Source organism: Microtus oregoni, unplaced genomic scaffold (assembly GCF_018167655.1).
Source record: "Microtus oregoni isolate MIOR12 unplaced genomic scaffold, Mior012 000010F_ref0000083, whole genome shotgun sequence".
Taxonomy (NCBI): Eukaryota; Metazoa; Chordata; class Mammalia; order Rodentia; family Cricetidae; genus Microtus; species Microtus oregoni.
Window position 1 is genome coordinate 23,840,325 of NW_024543069.1, and position 13,615 is coordinate 23,853,939.

The 13,615-nt window shown below is 43.2% G+C and overlaps 1 protein-coding gene across 1 annotated transcript in view; it reads left to right on the top strand.

Moving 5' to 3' along the window:
* The window catches only part of Frem2 (FRAS1 related extracellular matrix 2), a 126,202-nt gene that overhangs the window by 52,048 nt on the left and 60,539 nt on the right, over positions 1 to 13,615 (top strand). Inside the window, exons 3-4 of the mRNA XM_041659196.1 lie at positions 3,960 to 4,106; positions 8,683 to 8,913. Coding sequence (XP_041515130.1) covers positions 3,960 to 4,106; positions 8,683 to 8,913 — 378 coding nt within the window. The remainder of the gene's footprint in view (positions 1 to 3,959; positions 4,107 to 8,682; positions 8,914 to 13,615) is intronic.

Here is a 13,615-nt window from a genome sequence, read left to right on the forward strand (position 1 = left end):
CTCAACAGCACAGGTCAGGGCTGTGGCACACTGTGTGATGGTTATTAAGTGTGCCCTTTGTCTTAAGGGAAATCAGGAAAGCCAGTCTGAAGATCTGCGATTCTTTGTTATTCTAAAGTCACTATTGAGTCTGAACTGAAAAAAGAAAATTGTAACAGCCTAAAGACCAGCTGGAAAAGTTCAAAGGAAGCCTTCTCATCAAAACCTTAATGGCTCTGGTGTCAGGGCTTGGGGACAAAGCATTGGGGAGTGTGGTTATCAGCTGTCAGGCACCTGTTGTGGAGATTTATGACACAAGCCATGGGCCTTAATTTGTTTCCAGCTCCTGGGGCATCTGACACTGGGGTCTGCTTTTAAAAAGCAGCCAATCACGTAAATAAAATTTGTCTGGTTTTTAAGCTGATTAATTTTATGGACAGTTCCACATTCAGTCATGTAGCCCTAGTCTCACAGCATTGACATGTATTGTTCCCATCTGCGGAGGTTAGATTCATTCGCATGGTATAGAAGAAGCCAGGTTGATTTCCACTGTGTGCGTAAAACACAGTTCAGTTCTACAGGATCAATCACACTCTTAACACACGGAGTTCAAGTCAGCAGAGTTTAGTCCTTCTGTGTCCCGGCATCTTCCTTACCCAACAAGGGACTGCTGAGGTGCTGCAAGTTCTAAACCTCAGGATGGCTCATGTGTTCAGAGGAGTCAGGTGGCCGCTCATTGTTTTGGATTGGACTTCACAGGTGTGACTTGGTGCTCTCTAGTTAAATATCCACTGAATACTAAATTCTAAATCCCTGTGATAATTCATTTGGACCATAGCATCGTCCTTACAAAAAGCAAAGGCTCCGGGTACTGTTTCTGGTTTTCTTTCAATGAAAGTGTTGGGAACCCATGAAAATATTTATTCAGCCAGATGTGACTGGGAACCTGTGGATAAGCCAGCAATTTGGTACCTGTTCCAAAATGAAAGACAATTTAGATGTATCCTTAAAAACAATATTTTTAAATGAAAGGATTAGGTACTGGATGTTACATAAGTGTCATATGACCCAGTAAATGAGGCATTTCCTTTAACCAAAACAGTAGAATTCTACTCCATTTAGTGGCCTTTTTTTTTTTTACTCTAACAATAATGAAAATAAAGTGGCTGTTCTCTAGATCAGGGGTCAGACTCAGAGGCAGAAACAATCAGACAGTAAATACCTACACTTAGGAAATGAGGCTGTCGAGAGTATTTTGTAAGAAAACGAATCCAACAAAGGGGCCAGCGAGTGCTACAGCTTGCTGGGGTGTCTTGATTCATTCAGGGGTGATCAAAGCCCTCCACCACCCAGTAGTCTTCAGTGTGTAGTGTTTAAAAGACATTGCCACTTCTTAGACTATTTCAGGAAAGAAAATCAAATTGTAAGACTGGCTAAATATCGTCAAATTTGGAAAAATAGACATTGCCAAGAGGAAGAGAAAAGTGATGGGTGTTAGAAAGGAGACCATGCATCATGCAAGCCCCGCCCCCATGTTCGTACATAAAAAAAATACAGTGAAGGGTTGGATATGATCGCCTCTCTTCTATACAAGTGATGGCGCACTGTGATATCCTGTCTGTGTACGCGAGGGATGCTACTAACATCCGGTAGTTAGTGATTCCATCCCCTTCTCTTTTTTTATATTTATTTATTATTTATTATGCATATAATAGTTTATCTGTGTGTATGCCGAAGGCCAGAAGAGGGCACCAGACCTTGTTACAGATGGTTGTGAGCCACCATGTGGTTGCCGGGAATTGAACTCAGGACCTTTGGAAGAGCAGGCAATGCTCTTAACCACTGAGCCATCTCTCTCCAGTCCCTTTCTCTTTTCTTCCTACCAGAACCTACAGACTCTCTTCTGGCTGTTCATAAACTATGCAATCAGTTAGATCAGGTCTTCTCTGCTGTAACAAAGTGGCCTGAGATAACCATCGTGATAAGAACATGAGATAAGCCATCACATGGTTACGTGAACAATTGGCCCTCATCCTTTGGACTGTGGCATGACAACAGATCATGGCTGTCTCCCTGACACCCATGTGGTGGCTCGCAACCACCTGTTACTCCATTTTCAGCCTCCACAAGCACCAGGCAGGCTTATGATACACACACATACATGCAAGCAAAACACCTATACACATAAAATATTAAAATAAATATTTAAAAAATTAATTTAGAAAGTAATTATGGAGGGTGTGTTCACCTGTATTCAAGAGACTGAGTTAAGAGTATTGCAAGTCGGAAGTCTGTGCTCGCACTGTGTAGTGAGACCCTGCCTCAAAATCCAAACCAGCAAACAAACAACAGTCAGACCAGAAATTAACTAAAAGCTGAATTGTCCAGCACCTCATCAGCTCTAAGCATACAATTATCCTGTGTGTACGGTGCATTTTACGTAGCTGCAGCCAAAGCACATGTTGTCGCTTCTGCATCACAGTTTTAAGAGCTTCAGTAAGGATTTCATATTTATTGATTTCCGTGGTGGTGCAACCACTCGGCGGTACTGGGGATCGAACTGAGGACCTTGTGAACACCAGGCAAAGCGCTACCAGAGTTGCAGCTCTGCCCCCGAATCTTCTGTGCAGTGACTGACCAGCTTTGCAGTGGTCTGCTGTAGGACAATGGAGTATAAGCCTTGAGTTTTCTCAGGTCTGGGGTGATGAAGGAAATAATTACAATGAGTGCTTCCTTACAAATCTGTTTTGGCTTCTTTGGGGACAAAACTCCCATGGAAGATTGACAGGAGCGATAAAACATCCCTTTGCCTCTGGCATGCGTTGTGGGACTTTCTGAGAGGCTGCGATGCCAAGTCAGGCAATAAGAGAACCAATTTCCCTGCATAGTCTCAGCTGCATGAGGTTTTCAGGTTGTCGGGTGTGAGAGCTGATAACTCAAAGTCACCATGGTTTTTACTTATAAAAAGTTAAGAGAAAGCAGACGGTATGTTCCTCCCCTGGTTGCTTTGCCTCCGATAGATTTTTACTCAGCCAACCAGAGTCTTGACATCCCCCCCCCCCCCCATTTTTCTCTACATAGCTCTTTTTGTGTGGACTCAAAAGAGAGGAACCCAGAATACAAACCACCCCTTTAGCTGTGTTTGTTATTTAGGCCTTGTCCCCTTACTCTTTTCCAGAAAGACTTAAAAGGAATTAGTGACGCCTTTGTTTATAAACCTCCCAGATCAAAAGACAAGCCGTTGAGGGCTAGGTGTGGAGTGATCAGCTGATAAGCAGTTCTTTGTTTTACTCAACAGAGTAGCTCTCGCATTAGAGAGATCACACACAAGGTTCTCTTTCTCCCTAGAGGCTGCCAGCTCCGTTTCGGTGGGGAGGTGGGAGGAGAGGGGAGGCCAATGAAAAAGGCTGTCTGTTTGCTTTCTGCAATGGAGTGGAGTCTGGTGGAAAGGGGGGTGGGGCAAGAATATTTGTTTTTCTGTAAGTGCTTATAATTAAAGCCTTCCACCCAATTGCTCTGCGAACCAGAAAAAGGTATTTGGGAAGGTTTTTGTGTGTGTAAGAACATTGCAACCCTCTATAGAGAAACGCTTGCTCACCAGCGGCACCTTGTGGTGAGTGGGTTTTTTTTTAAAGTATCTTTTTATTAACTGACAGCCCACACAAGGTATTTCCATCCCATTCATCCCCCTGCTGTTCCCAGATCTACCCCTCTCTGTTTTATGACGTTCTTGGCTTCAGAATGCTACGTGATCCTCTCCCCTTCCCACACTTCCGTCCTGAAAGAAGGAGGAATTTCTGAGGGGCCATATCTGGGAATATCTGACAGTTACTGAGAGGCCGGCTCTACCTCCACACAAGTGTCCTGGAGTCCGTGTATTAAATCCATTAGTATTCTTTTCAGAGCTTTCTCGTTCGTGGACTGTTAAGGCCGTCCATTCAAGAAAGCAGTAATGTAAGGTTTACATTCTTATTTTCCAGGTGGAAACAAGTTAACCAACCAGCATTTTCGATTGAACTGGGCGTGGATCTCATTTGAAAAGGAATACTACTTGATCAACGAAGATTTCAAGTTTCTAGATATTGTTCTTAAACGCAGAGGGTACCTGGGAGAAACTTCATTTATAAGTAAGTTTAATTTGCACTTCCTATGTGTTTAAAATTTTTCTCTCGTGATTAAACTACAGCACTAGTTTAGGTCACTGATCTTGCTTAAATTTTAGTGAGACGTTGATATTTAACTTCTAAGAGATATCAACAGATATACATCAAGGTGCATGATTGTGACCGTTCTGTGGTGTAAAATAAATGCACAAAATTGGAAGTCATCACCAATGAATTCAAAAATTAAATCAAATGTTCCTAGGTTAGAATAAATAATGAGAATCTAATTTATCCCCAGGGTACAATTCATCTGAAACAGAACTGTAAAAATACATATGACAGCCAAGTAGTGGTGGCGCACGCCTTTAATCCCAGCACTCGGGAGGCAGAGGCAGGCGGATCTCTGTGAGTTCGAGGTCAGCCTGGTCTACAAGAGCTAGTTCCGGACAGGTTCCAAAGCCTAGAGAAACCCTGCCTCAAAAACCTAACAAATGAACAAACAAACAAAAAAAACATATGACAGCTACTTTAATAAACAAGCAAAACTATTCAGGGAGCCCTGTGGCTCACCGAAGTCCCTCCCTGACCACTACATGTTAAGATGTTACGTGTTATATCCTAGTCATTTTCTTAAACCAAAGCCAACAGCAAATGAATAAAACCCTTCTTCAACTCCGATTCAAGGCCACATTTTACTTTATATAATCATAAAACAGGGAAATGTGTGAAGCAGAAATACAGTTTGTGCAGAATACTGAGGGCATTGATGAGAAGTGACATTGCGCCCCAGGCGATGATACCACTTTGAGAACGACGCTTTTAATAGAGTGGGTAAGTGCTGAGGAAGGAAATTATTAATCACAATAGGAAGCTAGAAAAGGACTGGCAAAAATAAAAGGGCTGTCTCTGAAATTATTATTTTGAATTTGTGCTGGCCTGTCACCCCTTAAACATTAGGTCCCTATCTACAGATGGGTCCCTCCGCTAAACACACTGTTCTCCCCTGTTGTCTTTGGACCCTGGATATTAATTATTCTTTCCTTTAAAAATAGGATTCTTATTTCTATTTTTTCCTTGACTTTTGAAAAGAGGCCTCTCCACCTTCAACTGGGCAGCACTTCCTGGCCCCTCGTGTGCTGGACTTCTGCAAGACCCCTCTTTACATTCTCTTAGAGCGCAATAGATGTTCATCCCACTCTCCTTCTTAGGGACCCAGTCTCTCTGCCAGGGCTCCCCTCTGCACACCCCCAGCAGATGTTTACTGTCAGCGAGAGGTAGGTTTCACCTGTGCTTTGTGTCTGAAAACACAGTGAATAAATTGCACTGAAAATGGGGGAAAGCGGAGCCCCTTGGTCCTTATCAACAATGCTCCTGTCTATTTTCATCCTGCCCACGTTTTTGGCAAGTTTGTGTAATTTGAGTTCACAGTTATCTTACAGGTAACACTGAGAAACTTAACCATTGAGAGGTGTTTTAGAGACTTTCAGGTCTGAATATTTTCTCGCTTTCCTTTTTTCTAAATTATTATTCTTCAGTGGAATACTAATGCATTTTCCCAAGTTGTTTGTTTGGACCAATTATGGTTTTCTATGACTGTGACTATCCCAGCAGTTCTACAAGGGCTCCCTAGCTCTGCTTGGCTCGGCTCACACAGATACTTAGCAGACTGGAATGGAAGAATATTAGAAAGACCCTGTGTGTCCACGTCTCCCTGTGTGTCCACGTCTTCCTATGTGTCCACGTCTCCCTGTGTGCCCACGTCTCCCTGTGTGTCCACGTCTCCCTGTGTGTCCATGTCTTCCTATGTGTCCACGTCTCCCCGTGTGCCCACATCTGCCATCACTGAAGATGACCCTGAAATTATGCCAAGACCTGGACTATAGTTCAAGTGTAACGCAAAGCAGATTTATAGAAGTCTATAATGAGGATGCTGGTCCCATGAAATTTCCACTTTCACATATGGACTTACTTAAATACACACTAGAATACATGGTAGCTGCAGATAGAGTATTACTTGAGTACAGTGTGTAAATCAAGATTTATACAGAATATATAAATGCATTTTCCCGAAGATGACTCTTTATCTTGTAACCCCTTGTTAAATCATGTTTGCATGCCTGTGACGAAATTCCTGGCCAAAGCTACTTAAGGGAAGGAAGGATTACACAACAGTCCAACCGTGGCAGTGAATGGACAGAGGCAGGAGTGACCCCAACTGTGCCAGCAGAAGCAGGAGGTGGGGCTGTTCACATCTTGGTTGACCAGAAAACAGAAAGAGCTAGACCAGGCCCAGGAACAAATACAACCTTCAAAGACTTGACCCTAGGAACCTGCTTCTGCCAGCCAGTCCATACATACAACCTTTAAGATAATGCCAACAGATGTGGCCCACACATTCAGGGCATCAGCTGAGCAGGACACCTCATGTTTAAGCCGTAACAAGCTTCTTAAAACTAATTCTGAAGGTCGACATATAAGCTAATGGGCTTTGCTACGGCATTTTCATACACACATGTCAGGCTTTGGTCTTACTCATCTTCTGCTACTGACCTCTTCCGACCCCCCTTTCTGCTTTCATGTGGCATGAACTCCCTCACCCTCCCTCTTCTACTCCCCTTAAGATCTCTTTCCTGCTCTCTTAGTCTCCTTGATACTTTCACTGCTTACACACACACACACACACACACACACACACACCTAGATTTCTTGTTAAAGAAAACCCATGTGCTTGCCTTACTGCTCCTTGCGTAGTTCACTTACCATAAAGATTCTCCATTCATCCATTACGTGATTCTGTAACTCTCACGATTCTGTTTTTCTTGATGGCCGAATGAAATTCCATCGTGTCTGTGAGCCACAATTTCTTTATATGCCATCCTTTGCACGGTCATCTAAGCTGCCCCCATTTCTTAGCAGCAATTGGACATGCTGAGATCTCTGCGGTATGTAACAACTTCTTACGATTCACTGCTGAACTAAACGTGCATTTGTATTTGATGATAGTCTTTGCATCTCAGGGATCTCAGTCGTACTAGTTAGTAAACATCTATTAATGGCAAGAACATCCTTAAGCCCACTGAGTGGTCTATCCATCTCTCTTTCCCTTATAAGCCGTCATTCACCAGTTCCCCAGCCCTCGAGTCCTGACTGGTGCTGCATTCGTCAATGGGCCTACAAATGGAAGTGGTTTTACTGCAATCTGAGTCTTTATCCGTGCCAGGGCTAGTCTCCAGTACCCTCCAGATCTTAACCTCACGAGAAAAATACCATTGTATCTTCCACTTCACAAGTGAGCAAAGAGAAAATGTGATACTCCCAAATAGTCAGGCCCCAGGGTCCACACTGATAACCACTTCACCAGAGTGTCTCATGAACTGAGAGCGGTTAGGGTAATAATTGGTTTGCATCCTATCGCTGTGTGGCTGAGAAGATTGAAAGTCCACTTTCTCAGCCCCAGAACGCCTCGTTTCAGCCCCGCACTAGCAAGAGCTCATTGCTTCATTCCGCTCCACACCGTTTTTTCCGTGTGAGAAACGACACAGAAGTAGCTTCATTTAATAACTGAAGGGAACACTGGTGGGTGTTTTCAGTAGCAGCAGTGGGGATTCGGTATTGCAACCTGTGTCTCATCAGCGGATGACTCTGCTATCCTGTGGTAAACGTGGATGAAACTGGAGGTGACACCCTGTAGGGTAGGAATTCCTTTCCGGCTTCAACTGTCCTCTGCATCTTCTGGAAAGAGTTCATTACTGATGAAAGGGACCCCAGCCAAGCAGGCAGCGGTCGACTAGCAGGGTGCTGTGATGGTTGTAGTGGGGAACTCAGCCAGACACAGAGAGCTGGCACTCCTGTTTGGGGCCCTTTATCCTTTGCCATTAAATAGGCTATGCTGTCTGCTACCAAAGTGGATGCATACGTGAAACACTACCTGTCTGGTGTTTTTCCGAAGACTAGAAGATGAAGGCTTTTCACAAAACCTTTATTTCCATCTTCATGTTAAGATTTGCAGTCTGTGATGTATTCAGATAGATCCAAAGTCATTTTCTTTTTTTTTTAATTTATTTTTTTAGATTTATTTATTTATTTATTTATTTATTTATTTATTTATTTAGTATACAACATTCTGCTTCCATGTATGCCCGGATGCCAGAGAGGGCGCCAGATCTCATTACAGATGTTTGTGAGCCACCATGTGGTTGCTGGGAATCGAACTCAGGATCTCTGGAAGAGCAGCCAGTGCTCTTAACCACTGAGCCATCTCTCCAGCCCTCTTTTTTCTTTTTTTGATGCTTGGTGTTTCAAGACAGGGTTTCTCTGTGTATCCTTAGATGTCCTGGAACTAGCTCTGTGGACCAGGCTGGCCTCAACTCACAGAGATCCACCTGCCTTTGCCTCCCTGGTGCTGGGATTAAAGGCGTATGCTACCGTCACCACAGGGACAAAGAAATGTTGTATAAGCACTCTAAGACAATTTGTTTCGTTTTAGTCTCTGATAGAGATTCAGCAATTAAGGCTGAGCTGGGTGCCCAGCAATGAAACAAAGAAAAAGAGGGAATCGTTCCATTTACTCTAAACCGAATGATTTATATTGTCTCTGCAGGCATCAGCACAAGAGATGGGACTGCACGAAAAGACAGTGACTTCAAGGGCAAGGCCCAGAAACAAGTGCAGTTCAACCCGGGCCAGACCAGGGCCTCGTGGAGAGTGCGGATCTTGAGCGATGAGGAACATGAGCACTCGGAGACCTTCCAGGTGGTTCTCTCTGAGCCTGTGCTGGCGGTCCTGGAGTTCCCCATGGTGACTACTGTGGAAATCATCGACCCAGGCGACGGTGAGCATGATCATCTCTCCCTTACGTCATTGTTGATGGGCGTTTGGGACAAAGCACTTTCCCTGTAGAGGAGTTGAAAGTCACTATGTGGACTTTCTAGGCAGAGAATTTTCCAGATTCTTTAGAATTTTCAGGTATATTGATAGAAAGGGGGAAATGTAGCCATAATGAAGGGAAGCTATATCTCAGGTACATTAACTGTAACCAATGCACCAATGCCAGGTCCTCTCCATGATTGTCATTCTAAGAACCAGTGTGGTTGGTTCCTCCCATTTTTGCGGCCCCAGTTCATCAGCTTTGAAGTCTTTCAGATGTTTTAGAATACCTATTGAGCAAAGAGTTTGGGAGTCAGACCACTCTGGGATGAATTTGTTTTCTGTATTGCATTTTATTATTTCCACCTTCGTGGGGCAGTACCCACCCCTTTGCTCCTGACCGCCCCCCTTTCTGTGATGAGCCATAACGCTGAATTTCTCATCAGCTACTTTCCTTGTCAACGTGTGCACTTGGCTGACATTGTGAAAATGAGCATTAATGTTCTTGTAAGTTGACCTTCTCCTGCCCCTTGCATACAATCCTGGTTTGTCTCCATGTGTATTTGAGTTGGGGTGGGGGAGGGGGGTACGGAGTGAATGGCTTTTTGAGGCCTGGCATTTACACAGACCTCATCAAGACTTCTGAAGTTGAAATGCTGTCAGAAGCCAGACGTGGCTTTCTTTCTAACTGCCAACCTGCATTATTTTGTCAGTCAGAAAATTCCTAAATGCTCTACAAAGATGCAATCTGCTGAGTTCATAAAATGGGGACTCATACAAATCCCTGTGTTAAAAGACTCAGCATGATTAAAGAACTGGGGGCTTCCTGCATCCTGAGCTTACCAAATTCCTCTGCCATCAGTCAAATATGAAGTTCCCCTATATTTGTAATTTTCATTAAAGAATATTTAACATTAATTGCATAAATTATCTGTGAATGAATAATTAAACTTTCTTTTAGTCTGCAGCTTTGGGGATATACTTCGATAGTAACGCTTTTCTCTTTTAAACAATCCCATGACAACGTTAATACATTTAAGCTGCTCTGTTAGTTTAAGCTGGAAGCTAGCTTTTGGGATTTTATTTGCTATTTAGTAAAATTGCTTTCGTTTACGTTAAGGGATAAGACTTAAAACTTATTTCTGCATTCCTTAGCATAAGGGAAGATATTTCTCTCCACCAGTGACATGTCTGAGCAATGGGATTTTAAAACAAGGGAAACACGCACACGTGAAAGCATGTATGTATGTACATACACCCTGGACCTCACATAGTTATAACTATGCTAATATATTCTCTATACTCATTTATAGTTTTGAATTGAATAGTTGTGATTTAGGGAAGGATTTTAAACTATTTTGTATTTCACTCCATACATTAGCATCTATATTCATCTGCAAACACACACCCTTTGTTGCTTATTTATTTAATGGGAAGCCATGCTCAGGGCTAGCATGGATACTGTCTAACTCCTCCCTTGCCTGCCCATATCTGTGGCCCTCTGCACCACTGGAATAGGTACCAACCTTCCACCTCCACCTCAAGACGAGGTCCAGTCCTCGTGTGCCTATGGCATCCACGCTGCAACAGTCTTGAGTGGCAGATACCAGGGAGGGTGCTCCAGAACTCCCCTGAAAATTTGGGGATGGTCATGAACACAAAAAGAGTAAATCTCCAAGTTACCCTGCCCCTTGGGAAGGGACTATCCAGAGGCAGGTTTAGTCACCCAATGGATCTTTGTGTCTGGAGTAGACAGATTTTTGTGTGTGGAAATGTAGGACGGAAAAGAAAATTCAGTGTTATTCAGTTACCGAGTAAGTAAGTATGTGCTGTGGGGGAGGGTGGAGAATGGCTAGAACATTCTTCTGGGAAAACAGATAGTGGCAGCCTCCTAGACTAATAGATTCACATGCTTATCGAACGTATCAATAAATTACATCAGCCAATTCCTAACTTCTTACTGGTTTCGCTATCTGTATAAAACCTGGAAGGTATTAGTATCAGAGAACAAACCCAAGTGTTGTAAACAACACAAAAACAAACAAGAAAACAAGAGCGCTTTAGTCCTTGTATTGTGCGCCTGTGTGGTCAAAGGTTTACTGAGCATCTGCTGTCGATGCCAGGAATTCTGCTAAGTGCTGGAACCGAGGTAGGACAATGCAGATGTGCAGTGAGTGCTACGACCTTGTGACCACACTCCGTCAGCTAATAGTATAGAGAGCTGCATGCTACAATATATAAAATGAGCCATGGAAGGAACAGTTAACCCATTTTAATTCTTTTAGAGATTTATTTACTTATTTTCTATGTCTGAGTTTCGCCTGCATGCATGTATGTGCCTTATGTCCCTGAAGTACCCTGGAAGCCAGAAAGAGGGCATCAGATGTGGTGGAATTGGGTTAAAGATGGCTGTCAGTCACCATGTGGGTGCGGAGAACTGAACCCAGGTTCTCTGTAAGAGCAGCCGGTGTTTTGAATAGCGCTGAGCTATTGCTCCTGCTTTAACCCAGTTATGAGAGGTTTCCAGGACAACAATTCTTAGCTTTCTATCTATTAAATCTTGTATCTCAAATAATACCAGTGTTTCTTACTCTTAGAAACATATGGACGCTACCTGGTAGTAAACCCTTTTGTTTCTGTTAAAGGAAAATCATAAGAACTAAACTTTTTTTTTAAAAGGCCCTATTTGTCTTTTCACTTCTTAATCTCTCTACTCAGAATAAAATGAATCTTTATGTATATTTATTGGGAAACCACAACCTCAAATAGTCAAATAGAAATACATAGAAAAAATATAGAAAGCTCATTTTTATGTAATGATTTGACTTATTACACCAGAAATCTTTTACCAATCATGCCATTCTGATATTTCCCTCATTATATATAATCATAAGTAAGTAGGTCAGCTATTCCAATTCTATAAATGTTTTTGGTGGAATCAAATTGAACTGCTGCCTAATATTATATATATATATATATATATATATATATATATATATATATGCCTGGCTGGAGAGATGGCTCAGCAGTTAATAGTGCCTTCCTGCTCTTTTGGAGGACCTGGGTTCAATTCCCAGCACCCACGTGATGGCTCACAACCACCTGTAACTCCAGCTCCAGGGGATCGGATGCCCACTTCCGGCCCCCATGGGCTCCTGCATGCATGTGGTACCCTCTGATGTGGGTCAGGCTCACTGGTTTCATCTGCTTCTTTCCTAAACTCTAGTTAAAAATGGTCTGTATTGACTTGGTTCATTTATAACGATAAATAAATAACAAACGGTTAAAGAAATGTCCAAGTTCAGACATCAATGGCAGCATTCAGACGCTTCTGCACTGGAGCACGCTTGCTGGCCATGGTCTGAAGATGTGCCGGAAGGCCTTCTGAGTTGTCTTCAAACCTCCCAGATTCCTGCAAGGCGGGGAACACTCATTGCTTTCATCCACGCCCCAAGTTCTCTTCCTCTTCGCCTATAGTGATGGGGTTTTAGAAGATCTTTTGTTCTGTCGTGTTTTTAGGATTTTCTTCATCTGTGCAGTGTAATGGAGAGAAAGGACAGAATGAAGATTCTCTCTCCACTGTAGCTCCAACTTTGTTTCTAAGAATTGAAGTCGCTTTTGTTTTTGTTTTTTTTCCCAGTTGCAGCATCGTCAAAACTTAAAAGTAAAATCCAGAGTTACAAAACAGTACTCATTATGGTGTTGTCATGCTGGTGGATAAAGGATGCAGCCACTCTGTCCAGGTTTATCCCTCAAAATGAAGAATATTCACATCCACCCGCAAGTGGGAAGACAGCTCATGTTTACTGCCAGAGAGAAAATTCAGTACGCTCCTGAGAGTGGGAAAGCGGAGAGGTGTGAGGGGCCCAAGGGACCTTAGACTTCCTGCTTTTTTTGCCTCTACGAATCTGAAACTAGCAAGAAGCAAAGAGTATTCATTTTTCAGCCATTATAATCCTCCCACGTGGAGGTGCCCATGGCTGGTGTCGAGAGCATGACCCTGCCATTGCCTTTTCTCCTTCTGGTTTCCATTTGCTTCTTGAGAATCTACCAATCCCATAACTTATCCCTCCGTTCTTCCTTCATAGGCACTGTGACAGTTCCAGCCTGTTGTGTTTGTGGGCTGTAACATGGGTACTTCTATGATATATGTCTTTGTATGCTCTCTGTTTGTGCTAGTGGATGCTAGTCATACTACCTCCCTTCAGAATACTGTATGTATGCAGTTATATACATAGACTAATACAGACTGTGTAGGAAGTTCTCAGCTCTTTTAAGGAGTCATTTAGGTGCTTGCTTTCAGCTTCCTTTTAACCTTCCTCCCCTCTCCTTGCCTTTTCTCCACCTCAGCCACCCTGAATACCTCTTGGCATCGGTTAGCTTTTCCTTTCCTCGTGTGCTAGCCTTGCCTTTCTCACCCTGCATAGCTTCCTTTGGGGAGAACCCTGGGCAACCATGGAGCAAGGGCTCTGAGCTGGCTTGTGGGAGTTCAAATGCAGTGCCAGCGCCTCCACACCTGTGCGTGTTGGCTCCTTAGAGCTAAAATGCAGATCACCGAAGTTCTTACCACAAAGGGGATTGCAAAAATAAAACCAGTCAATCCATGTGGCATGTTGAGAATGGGACTTGGCAAGCACTGAGGCTCTGTCGGTGTTAGCTAACTGCAT